Below are 13,553 nucleotides of genomic sequence, written 5' to 3'. Positions count from 1 at the left end.
TGGATCAGGTGGTGATGCATGTGACCAGATGGAAGAGACCTGCCTGAGTGGGGAGCTGGAGTCCTTTGAGAAAAGAAGGCACTGGGGAATCTGTTATTGGGACTGCATGATGGAACATCTTGGAGGCCAGGCATTTGAGTTTGGACTTGATACAGTGTACGCTAGGGGAACCTTTGTAGGTTGGGGGATATGGCAGAGAGGGTTTAATGAAGAAGAGTCTGGCAGTGTGTGCTGGCCAGTATGATCAGGAGGGAGGCTGGGCCAGACACCCAGTACAGTTTGTGGGCAACTCTTCTTCGGTCTGCTCAAAGAGGCACCCACACCTTCAGCTCTTTGGAAATACATCTTCCTGCATCCAACCACAATATTGGAATGGAAGCTGCCATCTTGTTTTCCTCTTCCCTGTGGATACCACCTCATGGGCCAGGGATGAAGATCTGATACAAACTTGGCCAATCAGAGCCCTTCCCTGGGGATTTCGACCTTGGCCTCAGAGGGGGATTGGTCTCACTCCCTCTTGGATGACAAAGATGTGAGTCTGGGATCTCTCTTACCACTCAGAGAACTGAGAGTCAGAGGACATGCTAGCTAGATTCAGTCTCTAGTTTTCTCTCACTGAGGACTCACCACGCATTGCCCATGCCACAGAGTGAAAGTTACTGCCTCTTTTCAGGCTAAGTTAGTCTGAGTTGAATTCCGGTCATTTATAAACAAGCAAGTCCTGACATTGGCGGTAAGACCCACGTCTACTCTTTATCATTCAAATTTTGAGCACAGGTCTCAAAGATACTTTAGGATTGTTTTGGGAGCTTTGGATCCATTGTTTCTTGCATGTAAGAAGTTTTAAAATCTGTCCTTACTATTCAGTGTCAACTCAGAAACTCCAGCCTTGCTGGAGGGACACAGCTTTGGGATCCCTTCAGAGAACGATGGATGTATCTCCTTCACTGGTGTAATGAGTAAAATTGCTGCTCAGAACACTTTCCCGCCTGCTCCTTTGTGATTCAGACAGAGACGAAGAGAAAGTGATGTGGACAGGACGGCAACACAGGACAGCCAGGCATTTCCTGTACAGATGGTAAAGGTATCGTCTGAACTTCTCTCCAGCAAATGCATAGATAAGGGGATTGAGGCAACAGTGGCTAAACGCAATTGTCTCCGTCACACTGATGGCCAACTTCAGATCCCTCTTCACGTCACACTTGGGAAAGAAGTCATAGAGATTGAGCGTCTGTAAGAAAATCATGACATTATAGGGTGTCCAGAAGAGGAAAAACACGACAACCACCAGAAAGATCAGCCTAATGGCTTTAGCTTTCTTGTGGTTCTTGCAGGAAAACAATGTCCGCATGATTCTGAAGTAACAGTAACTCATAACGAGCAGGGGGAGCAGGAAGCCAAGAAAATTTATTTCCACATTGAGGATCACAGGCCAGATTTCCCGCAGGATCTCAGGGTAGTCACCAAAGCATTCGTTTTCTTTCTCTTTGGTGAACATGAACTGCGGTGTCGCCATCAGGATGGCGGCTGCCCAGACACCGAGGCTGATGGTGACGCCATGCTGCACGGTCCTGTTGTTCATGGAGTTGGCAGCCAGGACAATGGCCAGGAACCTGTCGATGCTGATGACGGTGATGAAGAATATGCCTCCAAAAAGCCCAATGAAGAAGAAGGCAGTGGTGAGTTTGCACGTGGCATGGTGAAGGCCTTGCTCGTTTATCACATAGTGAGTCCAGAAGGGCAAGGTGGCTACAAAGAGCAGATCGGACAAGGCCAGGTTCAGGAGGTAAATGTCAGTAATACTTTTGGACCTCTGGCTGTTGATGAGGGCAAACACCACCAGCAAATTTCCCACCAGGCCAAAGGCAAAGACGAGGGAGTAGAGTGTGGCCACGAAGACAGTTCCCATGGCCACGATGTCCCCCATATCACAGGCTTCTGCAAGGTCATAATACTCCAAGTTTTCTGAAGTTGATTCAGGGAGGGTGGTGTGCATGGTGAGCACCTGGATGAGAAAGGAAGACAAGTAATGGCATGAGTTCTCAGAGAAACCAAGTTGGAATTCCGCTCCTTACATACAAAGGCAGACTGGAAGAAACAAACTTTTGGTTGGGTGTCTGACCAGTACATTTCCCAGGGTCCTGTGTGCTGTCTTATTTAATCTCTGTGATGGAGGCTATAACAGACCCCTCTGACAGAGAGGACACCAGGCTCTGAGATGCTCAGTGACTTGCCAGGAACGACACAGTAAATGGCTCAGTTAGCATTTGAACGTCAGTCTTTTCAAGCTTGAGACAGATATTTTTTTCTTTGATTTTCAAAAGTATATCTGAAAGGTAGCCAGCTTAACCAGGGTGTGGATGGGTGAGAGAGGACCATGAGCGAGGAGGGAGGAGAGGGATGGGGTGGTGTGTATATTAGTTGCTCAGTCGTGTCCTACTCTTTGGGACCCCATAGACTATAGCCTGCCATATATCCTCTGTCCATGGGGATTGTCCAGGCAAGAATACTGGAGTGGGTTGCCATGCCCTCCTCCAGGAATTCTTCCCAACCCAGGGATCAAACCCAGGTCTCTCGCATTGCAGGCAGATTCTTTACCAACTGAGCCACCAGGGAAGCCCAGGAATACTGGTGTGGGTAGCCTAACCCTTCTTCAGGGGATCTTTCCAACCCAGGAATCGAACTGGGGTCTCCTGCATTGCAGGCGGATTCTTTACCAGCTGAGCTAGTGCCGTAATTCACACTTCCATTTCAAACTTCCCCAGTGCCATTCTCTACCCCCTTCCTTTCTTCCACCTCTCTACCCTCTGGACTCCTGTTTCTCCTGCTTGAAGACTGGAGAGAGGTCTCAGATTGTCGCAGAGCCCTGGGCAGACCTGCACCCAGAGGCCTGTCTTGGTTTTTGCGAGCCATTTCCTTTCCTCTTCCTCTATGAACCAAGTCTTTCTCTTCCTTAATGAATAATCGTTAAGGATTATTATTCCTTCCTTAAGGAATAATCCTAGAGTCAGACACTCTAGGGTGATTACCTTGCCTTGATTTGCCCAGGACTCTTCTGGTTTTAGCACTGAAAGTCTCACATTTCAGAAACCCCTAAGTTCTAAGCCAACTGGGATGGTCAGTCACCCTACAAGTGCAGAGGGTGTGCCAGCGTCACCCAGGCCTCTGCAGTCACGAAGGGGCCAACGGATCCCAGGTGGAGGGCGGGCTCGGTTAGCCTGTGGCCTCGGGTCCCAGGGGTTAATTAATAATTACCAGTCCTGCACTTCACTGTGGCCTACCCTCCCCCACAGTTCTTTTTCTGTTCCTTTCTGAACAGGAATGGAAAGGCAAGACATTTCTGCTCAGGCTGGGCAGTGACACATGCCCATCCTCCCTTCTCCCAGCCAGGACTCACTCCAGAGTCTGCAAGGGGAGTCCTTTCGCCATGGGCCTCTGGGGCCCCTCCTCTTCCTTGTGATACCACAAGACAAGCTCTCAGAAACCTCAGCACACACCTCCTGCTTGTCACTGCCCGTCTCCCAGCACAGCTCAAACCAAAGCTCACACTTCTCTAACCAAGGGAGTTTCCACACCTCGCTACACCCTTTTCATGCTGGTTATACCAAGATGATGTCTCTGCCATGGTGAGGACCCACCCTTCGTTTCTCCCTTCCCAGCCTCAGCTTGGCATGCTGGTCCACTTCTCTGGCTCACCCAGACTGCCGGTGAAGTGGCCCAAGGCCTTCTGACCTGGGCCGTCTCAGGCTGGGATGGAGTCCTCAGCCCCAGGAAAGTGTGTGCTCTCTTTGCTCTTGGCTACAATGCCCTTTTCTCAGAGAGGATCCTCTAGCCATGACTTTAATCAATAAAAGTTAAGTTGAACCGTATAAAGTGGCTGATGTTCAACCATTTTTAAGTGACAGAAATGTCAGATGCTCAGCTGAAATGTGGGGAGGCAGGGAGCAGCCGCGTGGTGCGGGTGGCTTGCGGCTGGAGCCCGTCTTCCTGGACTTGCAGCTTGTAGGGTAGCAGTCAAGTCTTTGTTGGGGATGCTGGGGCTAGCTCCCCTCTTCCTCCTCCTCCTCCCCCCAGTGTCAGGAGCTGGCAGTGTTGACCTAGAGAGGAGTCCAAGGACAACAAAATCATTTTATAACTCTTTGGAGCCTGTATTCAGTCCTAAAGCCCAGGAATTTGGTGCTTTTAGATTGACTTGATTTCTTTTTTGAAACTAAACACATTTTAATAGAAAACAAAATACAAAATAACTTTTCAGAAAACAGAAATGTTTAATCCTTTTCCCAAAAATTAGAAGTCGCTTCATCCTCAGAGCATAGTGTTTGATGCGTGTGTTCGTACTTAAGATTTGTTTCACAGACTGTTCATTAAACTGCTATTGCAAAGCAGGTGGGAGGGATAGTCTCAAGAGGAAAAGATGCTGGAAAAGCCACACCTCAGAATCATTTGGAAATTCAGCATTGTTTAATTCTTGCTTTTGACTTTTCACTTCTAATTATTTTCATTTCTTTACCACAGTCCGTCCTTTCAGGGGAGAGAATTGTTAATAAAGTGCAATAGAAGTGCAATCACAGAAAGAATCTTTCCCACCATTGCTGCGAGAGCCCAAAACTCTCTCGGTCAAATCCGCCCACCCACTTCCAGAAACATGTCAGCTGGAGTGACCCAACCGTCCCCCAGGAGTTTTCCCTTTCTCCCAATACACTGTGCGACCAAGTTCTCTGAATTCCCTGAACCTCAAAATTCCAAGTAGCACAGCCAGTGCCAGGAGTAAAACCTGACAGATGAGAGCAGAGAAGGCCCCTCTGCCAGTGCTAGGTTTCTTCTTCTCAATAACAATTATAATAACAATAATAAAAAGCCCTGGTTCTCTGTAATCAGAAAAGGAAAGACGTCTGCCAGGATGACCCTGCCCCCTTTCCTAATTCTCACCCCCGCATTCCTCCCTGGCTAGAGTGCCTTCTACCCAGTGACCCTGCAGCACTGCTCCAGGGGAGGGCGCCTGGCAAACACCCTCAGGTCAAGGGCAGCCCCAGCAAGGCAAGGGCACCTTGGTGCCAGAGGTAGGGAGGGGCCACACGAGGACACGGTGGGATCTCTGTGATTCCTGTCTCACGTTTTTTCCCCATCACCACCCTTCCTGCCCCTGTCCTTCCACACTTGGGGGCTGAGTGGAGAGTGGGTTGGGGACATCTGCGGGGCAAGGGGGGACACGGGGAGTCTTTCACAGTCAGTCAGCGATTCCATCTGTCTGTCCTAAGACTTGCCGTCTGGAGCTCTTCACATGGCCCAGTCTGAGGTTGACTTGATTTTTGCCAGATATACACGTGCTGGGTTTGATGTTCTCTTGGCACTGTGTCTCATACACAGGGACCTCCTACTAATCTTCAGGCAGGTGTCTCTGGATCACTGAAGAGCAAGGAGAAGGTGAGAAGGGCATGGGCACACACATGGCCGCCCTGAGCCAGGGGCCCAGCAAGGAGAGAGGAGGACCAGACACCTCCTTGCCCCCTGCCCCCAGTTTGTTTCAGACATCCTGGCCTTTCCCGAGCTCTTGCTGCACCTTCCCTGACCTCTCCTCACAAATATCCCTGGAGCCATTCAGCAGGGCAGTGAATTAAATACAGAACTTTCCTTTCAGAACTGCAGTAAGGCTTAAATAACACCAAGTGTCTAGAACTTAATAGTTTTATCCAGGCACCTTTTCAGGAAAGGTGAGCTCAAGCAGGACCTTCTATTTCTAGGTCCTCTGAGATGTTCCAGCCCTGGGCCAAGAACCTGAAGATAGGAGTCTTGGCAGCAGATAAGAGTGGGGCCAATGCCTGGGAGTCAGAGGGCTGTCAGGGATCTAATTGGCTTTCACTGAGGCTGGACACTGGCCTCCTGGCCCCCCAGGCACCAGAAATCAAGTGCAAGAATCCAATGCAATAAGCCCTTGAAGCATGTAGTAAGTGAGGTCCATGTAGATGGGGTTGCAAGAGGAAGGATGGGTGCTGGAATGAAGCATTAGCATAGGTCCCACCGCACTAACCTAGGCTGCACCACACACATCCCCCCAACTATACTTGGGCCTCCTCACCCTCTGCTCTGTTAAGTCAACGTTTTACTAAGTAATGCTGAGCTAGGAGAGTCTGGGCTGAACCTAGAAGCTGAGCTTTGAGTACACATGGCTGTCTTAGTCAAGTAAAAATGAATTTTGTAGAACCTGCTCTAAAAAACACCCAGCCAGCTCTATGGCTGATCCTGTCCTACTTCCTCTGGTCACTTCCTTTTCTTTGGCCTGCTCACTTATTTTTTAACCTTTCTTTTTTTTTTTTTTTCGGTCATCATTACCCACTTTTTCCAATCAGCTTCCCTTTTCTATACTTCCTTCTCATTAGGTGGCCTCCATCCCCTTTCTTCTCCTCAACGTCTTTTTCATGTTGCTTCCCCATCTCTTTTGGCTTCACGTCCTGCTTACCGTTTTCTAGATCCAATATGCCTTGTTTGTTAACCTCCCTTGCTCTCATACAGAAGGGTTTGAGGTTAAGTCTAATGCCAATTGTTAGGCTTAATATTTTTCCTTTGGACCAAACAAAACTCAGGAATTGCTTGATCCTGGATCCCGACTTTCCCCATGTGGTGCCACTGTCTTTTGACATTCCAGAACCTGAGGTTATCCCCTGAAAGCCCCAGGTGAGAAGGAGAGAAGGCTTTCGTTCCTGGGGACCCACTAAGTGTTATGCTACAGACACAAGACCCTATTTAATTCTTGCCACAACACCTCGTGGCAAATGACGGCAAAATAACCACCAGCAAGCAGAGAGACTTCAGTAACTTATCAAGGGCACAGCAGAGCCAGGATTTTAAGCCAGATGCATCTCTTCACGAAGCCATGCTTCCTGCCCTGCACCAGGTTTTTCCTCTTGGAGGGAAACTCTGCAGGTTACTGCAGGCCACATCTCTAGAACAAGAGCTGGAAAATAGTAGAGGTGACCCCCCCACACCTTTAAAGGATAAAATTCATGATGTGACCCTGAGCACTGTTCCTGGGTTTAGACTCAGGACCCAGAAGGCTGACCCTCAGTGAAGTAGCAGGTGGGGAATGGAGGGGGAGGAGATATTATTTGCCTCTCCAGCCGTGACCAGGTGGGGGTCCTCACTGCCAGACCCTCAGAATCTAACTCTCAGTAATGTGGTGAGAAAATTCAGATCCTTTTCTCTGGAGAAGAAAAGGCTGAAAACTAAAGGATCAGCTTCTTTCCTGCCTTCAGATACGCAGAGTTGCTCTTCAGAGCTGTGTACTTCATAGGGGTCCGCACGCCCCGAGATCAGCTGGCAGACCCTGAGCATCTCCCTCCCACCTGTGCCTCAGTGCCTTGATGTGGGTAATGCAAGCCCTGGACTGGACCATCTCTGAGAGCCCGGTCAGCTCTGGATAATCAGTTTTCCAAGGACCCAACAGAAGGAAACAGTCTTAAAAGAGCAGCATGGGTCCTGGGTCGGCAAAGTGTGGCCTCGTGTCCACAGAGTGACTGCCCAGCAACCTGCGAAGCTTCTGGGCTCACAGGCACCCAGCGTTCAGATGAAGTTCTGCTTGGAGACAGAGAGCTGAATCAGTTAATTTGGGGTTCTGACAAATCTGGGGTTCACCACGGGCTACGTGGGAAGGTGCTCAGTCTGACTCCAAGTCCGCACGCCTGGCTCTTTGAGCCCCTGTGTTTTCAGAATCTGGTGGTTTTCCAGTTTAAAATGATGGTTATTTTTATAAGAGACCTCTCCTTAGGATTCAGAGAGAGCTAAGGCTGAGAAGGCAAAAAACAGGCAGATGGAGAGGCCTTGAATTCCATGCTGAGGGGCAGCGGCCACATTTTACAACTTACACCACATCCTCCTTGCAGTACGTTGAGTGACTCTATTCTTGCAGCAAGTCTTCAGCCTAGAACGACTTGGCATGACCACCCATCAGCATTTTATACAAGCCAAATGCACAGCCCAAGCCAAGACCAGTAACAGGAAAAGACCGTACATCGGGGAGCTGCCCCTGCACAGAACCCGCCTCTGTCCTGGGCCGTGCCTCCCGCTGCTTTCCTCTGCAGCGTCCTTACTGCTATTTATCTCTGTCAAAGTAAACTGTGAAATCTAGAAAAGAAATGCTGTATGATTTTCCTTTCTTAGTAACTGAAGACATGGACTCGCTTATTAATTAATTGTGGATTAAGTCAATATCTATTAAGTATCTTTACCATACACTGGCATAAGAACAAGTAAAAATTAAAAGTAAGAGGCTTAATTCTCCCTGTTGAAAATAAGGGACAAGAGTCCCCTTGTCTCCTTTTTCTTAGAGCATTTACTTTAGAAGACGTATAGTTGTGAGTACCTTCTCCCTTCTTGGACATGTGATCATTTCCTCTGCAGCTTTCGAGCTGGGAGCCATCTCTTTGAAATGCGCACGTTGGTGCCCAGACTGCCAGTGCCAGGAGGAGGAGAGGAGCCTGACTTGGGCCGGAACCTGGCTCCAAGTTACACAGCTACCTCTGATCATAAAGAGATGAGAAGCTTGTTTCTCCTCTGGATGGATGAAGCCAGCTAATACAGATAACCATGCTGAACTTGGGATGAACTGTGTGTGACTGTCAGGTTCCCTGACTTGAGCACTAGCTATTGAAGCTTCCCTGGTGGTGCAGAGGTTAAAGCGTCTGCCTGCAATGTGGGAGACTTGGGTTCGATCCCTGGGTCGGGAAGATGTGGAGAAGGAAATGGCAACCCACTCCAGTATTCTTGCCTGGAGAATCCTGTGGACGGAGGAGCTTGGTGGGCTACAGTCCACGGGTCACAAGGAGTCGGACACGACTGAGCGACTTCACTTTCACTTGTTGAGTGTCTTGAGAACACGTGTCTAAGGGGTTGTGTCTGAAGTGAGATTTTTTTGTGTATCTTTACTACCTCGTAGCAGTTTGCCTGTGACGCATATGATGTTTAATTCTTATTCAATAATGACAGAGTTCTTCTAAACAGACATTTCTCCAAAGAAGACATACAGATGGCTAACAAACACATGGAAAAATGCTCAACATCCCACATTGTCAGAGAAATGCAAATCAAAACCACAAGGAGGTACCATCTCACACTGGTCAGAATGGCTGCTATCAAAAAGTCTATAAACAATAAATGCTGGAGAGGGTGCAGAGAAAAAGGAACCCTCTTACACTGTTGGTGGGAATGCAAACTAGTACAGCCACTATGAAGAACAGTGTGGAGATTCCTTAAAAAACTGGAAATAGAACTGCCATATGACCCAGCAATCCCACTGCTGGGCATACATACCGAGGAAACCAGAACTGAAAGAGACACGTGTACCCCAGTGTTCATCACAGCACTGTTTACAATAGCCAGGACATGGAAGCAACCTAGATGTCCATCAGCAGATGAATGGTTAAGAAAGCTGTGGTACATATACACAATGGAGTATTACTCAGCCATTAAAAAGAATACATTTGAATCAGTAGTAATGAGGTAGATGAAGCTGGAGCCTATTATACAGAGTGAAGTAAGCCAGAAAGAAAAACACCAATACAGTATGTTAATGCATATATATGGAATTTAGAAAGATGGTAACGATGACCCTATATGCGAGACAGCAAAAGAGACACAGAAGTAAAGAATGGAGAGAATAGTATTGAAACATGTATATTATCGTGTGAAACAGATCGCCAGTCTAGGTTCGATGAATGAGGCAGGGTGGTTGGGGCTGGTGCACTGGGATGACCCTGAGGGATGGGATCGGGAGGGAGGTGGGAGGGGGGTTCAGGATGGGGAACACATGTACCCCCAGGGCCGATTCCTGTGAATGTATTGCAAAACCCACCACAATATGGTAAAGTGATTAGCCTCCAATTAAAACAAACAAAAAATAATGACAGCGTTCTTTCTCTACTATCTTCATGGAGAGGTTTTTCTGGGTCAGATATTTTGCTTTTCATTCTGTTTCCCCAACAATAGGCACTGTGCTTGTTTCTGTGGAGGTAAAAATGTCTTAAGATACAGTCTGTGTGAATTTTTTACTATTGTTTCATAACAAGAGTGTAAGAAAAGTGATGGGGTGCATTTGATAAGTGCCCTGTGAATATGGGCCAATTTTGCATTTATCTATAAATTCTTCTAAGTGTTTCTGGTTGTATTTCATCCACGTTATTGCGGTGGCTGCAGTCTGTTCATTGTTGCTGCTGAATAGGGTTGCACCATGTGAGTGTCCCATGGTCATCATCTGTTTTATGCTGGTGCACCCTTCGGTGGCTTTCAGTTTGAGACCTTGGTGAACATTGCTGTCATAAACATTTTTGTGTATTTATCTACAGCCCCTATAGTATGAATGCTTTTATTTTTTGGCTAGGAAAAGGAGTACATCAAGGCTGTATGTTGTCACCCTGCTTATTTAACTTATATGCAGAGTACATCATGAGAAACGCTGGGTGGAAGAAGCACAAGCTGGAATCAAGATTGCCAGGAGAAATATCAGTAACTTCAGATATGCAGATGACACCACCCTTATGGCAGAAAGTGAAGAGGAACTAAAGAGCCTCTTGGTGAAAGTGAAAGAGGAGAGTGAAAAAGTTGGCTTAAATCTCAACATTCAGAAAACGAAGATCATGGCATCTGGTCCCATCACTTCATGGGAAATAGGTGGGGAAACAGTGGAAACAATGTCAGACTTTATTTTTGGGGGCTCCAAAATCACTGCAGATGGTGACTGCAGCCATGAAATTAAAAGACGCTTACTCCTTGGAAGGAAAGTTATGACCAACCTATATAACACATTCAAAAGCAGAGACATTACTTTGCCAGCAAAGGTCCATCTAGTCAAGGCTATGGTTTTTCCAGTGGTCATGTATGGATGTGAGAATTGGACTGTGAAGAAGGCTGAGCGCCGAAGAATTGATGCTTTTGAACTGTGGTGTTGGAGAAGACTCTTGAGAATCCCTTGGACTGCAAGGAGATCCAACCAGTCCATTCTGAAGATCAACCCTGGGATTTCTTTGGAAGGAATGATGCTAAAGCTGAAACTCCAGTACTTCGGACACCTCATGCGAAGAGTTGACTCATTGAAAAAGACCCTGATGCTGGGAGGGATTGGGGGCAGGAGGAGAAGGGGACGACAGAGGATGAGATGGCTGGATGGCATCACCGACTCGATGGACATGAGTTTGAGTGAACTCCAAGAGTTGGTGATGGACAGGGAGGCCTAGCATGCTGCGATTCATGGGGTTGCAAAGAGTCGTACATGACTGAGCGACGGAACTGATGCAACACGTGGGACCTGAGCTCCCTGACCATGGATTGATTCCATGCAACCTGCGTTGGGAACATGGAGTCTTAAACACTGGACCACCAGGGAAGCCCCAGTATGAATGCATTTTTAAAATACAAACCAAAAAAATAGATCTACTGTATGAACTCACATACGTGAGGGTGAGAAACAGGCAAGGATAATCCATGGAAAGCTTTAAAACCCTTGTAAAGCTACAAGGACAAGGAGAGAATCAGTGACCATAAAGGTGAGGATTGGGGTGATTTCTGAGAGGGCAGGGGTGGTGATCCGGGGAGGCCTGATGGAGCTGCTGGGGGCTGGTCAGGTTCTCTGCTGCTGCCTGGATGATGGTTAGGTGGGAGATTAGTTTATGAGTTGTTGACCTGCACACTGTCCTTTGAGTGTATTATGTTTTCAGATGAACATAGGTTTAGGGAAAAGACAAAGGGCACAGGAACATAGTTAAAGAGATGTTGTATAGATTTTCTTCCCTACCAAGAGTCACAATTCACCCACATGTGTGTCCACTCAGACTTTCTTTCTGAAGATGATGTTTTCCAATGACACAAACCTTCTGAGCCCGAATGTCCTCACAGTGATTATGAAAGCATACATCAATGTTGAACATCAAAGTCTGTCAGCAATTTATTACTAAAATGGTTTTCATTATAAATGCAGTAGATGCTCGTTATAAAAAATGCAGATGGTGCAAAAAAGCATGGAAGAAAAAGGAAAGAAAAAAAGAAAGAAAGAAAAAAAATACATTTTTTTAAGTTATAGGGAAAAAAACAAATATCTAGACAAGGAAAAGACATGTCACTTTTGAACAGAAAGTCAAGAATAAGGTAGTGCCAGAAGGAAAGATCATAAAAAGGCTTGCTGTCCATTTTACTTATTTTGTTCCTAAAAATACAAATAGTATGTATATACTTCAGACTCTACAGCGGATTCTTCTTGCTCCTATTTAAAAAAATCTTTCTAGGAGTACATAGAGAAGGAGCATGAAACAGATGTGGAAAGTTAACAATAATAATAATAATGGGAATTCCACGGTGGTCCTAGTTGCTGGGACTCCACGACTTTATTGCCCTGTGTGTTGAATCCCCGGTTAGGGAACTAAGATCTCGCAACGCTTGCAGTACAGCCAGAAAAAAAAATGATGATGATAATAATAACTTTGATGCTGTTTCTTACCTTTGAAAGTTAACAGTAATTCCTCAATATCATCCAGATACAATCTTACCTTTTAATTTTTTCTTTTATTGTAGTTGATTCATAATGTGTTAATTCTGCTATAGAACAGTGATTCATATATGTATATATTCTTTTCCATTATGGTTTATTACAGGATATTGAATATAGTTCCCTTGGCTGTAGTGTAGAACCTTGTTTTTTATCCACCCTATATAAAATAGCTTGCAGATGCAATTTTAAATGATGCTTTTTTATGGGCATTTCTCCATGTCCCTGAAATGTAATTACTAATGCTTCTAATCATATTTCATCATGTTAAGCACATCATAAGTGATCTAATCAGTCAGTGTCTTCCCCTACCAAGCCCCCTAGTACATTTAGGCTATAAGATCCTCTGGAAAATGGTCTCCCTTGTTGGCAAGTAAAGCAAACCAGCCTCATTAACCCACTTTGACCTCTGACCACAGTGCCTCACCCAGCGCGCCCACAGGTGCTAAACGAGCCCTCTGCTCCTACCTGGGCTGGGTCTGGGGAGGGAATCTCGAGAGGTGGCGATGTGCCAGTCAGCCTTCCTGTCCCACGCACAGTCTGTCAGAGAGTATCTCCCTCTCCTCTGAGGGCATCTTTATTTGCAAAGTTAGCCAATAGTATCTGGTTTCCTGTGAGGAAGACTATCTTTAGAGGCTGCTGCAGTCTCAGAAGCTCCAGGCTGGAGGCCAGCTGAGATGGGAGGGTCTGAAGTCAGGGACTCGGAAGAGCCTGGGGCAGACCCAGCGGGGCCAGGAGGGAGTGTGTTTACTTGGGGACCGTGTTACCTCTCTCACTGGGCAGCGGACGGGAAGTAGAGTAGCTCTCTTTAGTGATGTGCCTTCAGGCAGGCCCAGAAATAGAGTCTTAGTTTTCCTGCTAATAAAAGGGAGCCCATAATACTCACCAGACAGTACTGGGGTGCAGATTAAATGAGCTACAGTTTTTCTTCTCAAAGTGTGATCCCAGCTGGGAGTTTCTCAGAGATGCAGCGCCTCAGGCCGCCGCCACCCCAGACCTCTTGAATCAGACTCTGCATTTTTTTGAT

The 13,553-nt window shown here is 46.8% G+C and overlaps 1 protein-coding gene across 1 annotated transcript; it reads right to left on the bottom strand.

Annotated features, from left to right (window-relative positions):
* Positions 1 to 919: 919 nt before the first annotated feature.
* Positions 920 to 1,996, bottom strand: CX3CR1 (C-X3-C motif chemokine receptor 1). Its single transcript, XM_052649573.1, has one exon. The coding sequence runs from the start codon at positions 1,994 to 1,996 to the stop codon at positions 920 to 922; it is 1,077 nt and encodes a 358-aa protein (XP_052505533.1).
* Positions 1,997 to 13,553: the final 11,557 nt, after the last annotated feature.

Source organism: Budorcas taxicolor, chromosome 1, assembly GCF_023091745.1.
Source record: "Budorcas taxicolor isolate Tak-1 chromosome 1, Takin1.1, whole genome shotgun sequence".
Taxonomy (NCBI): domain Eukaryota; kingdom Metazoa; phylum Chordata; class Mammalia; order Artiodactyla; family Bovidae; genus Budorcas; species Budorcas taxicolor.
This window is presented reverse-complemented; position numbering and strand designations above follow the sequence as displayed.

Coding starts and splice junctions, on each gene's coding strand:
- CX3CR1 (XM_052649573.1), bottom strand. CDS start 1,996: ATGCACACCACCCTCCCTGAATCAACTTCAGAAAACTTGGAGTATTAT.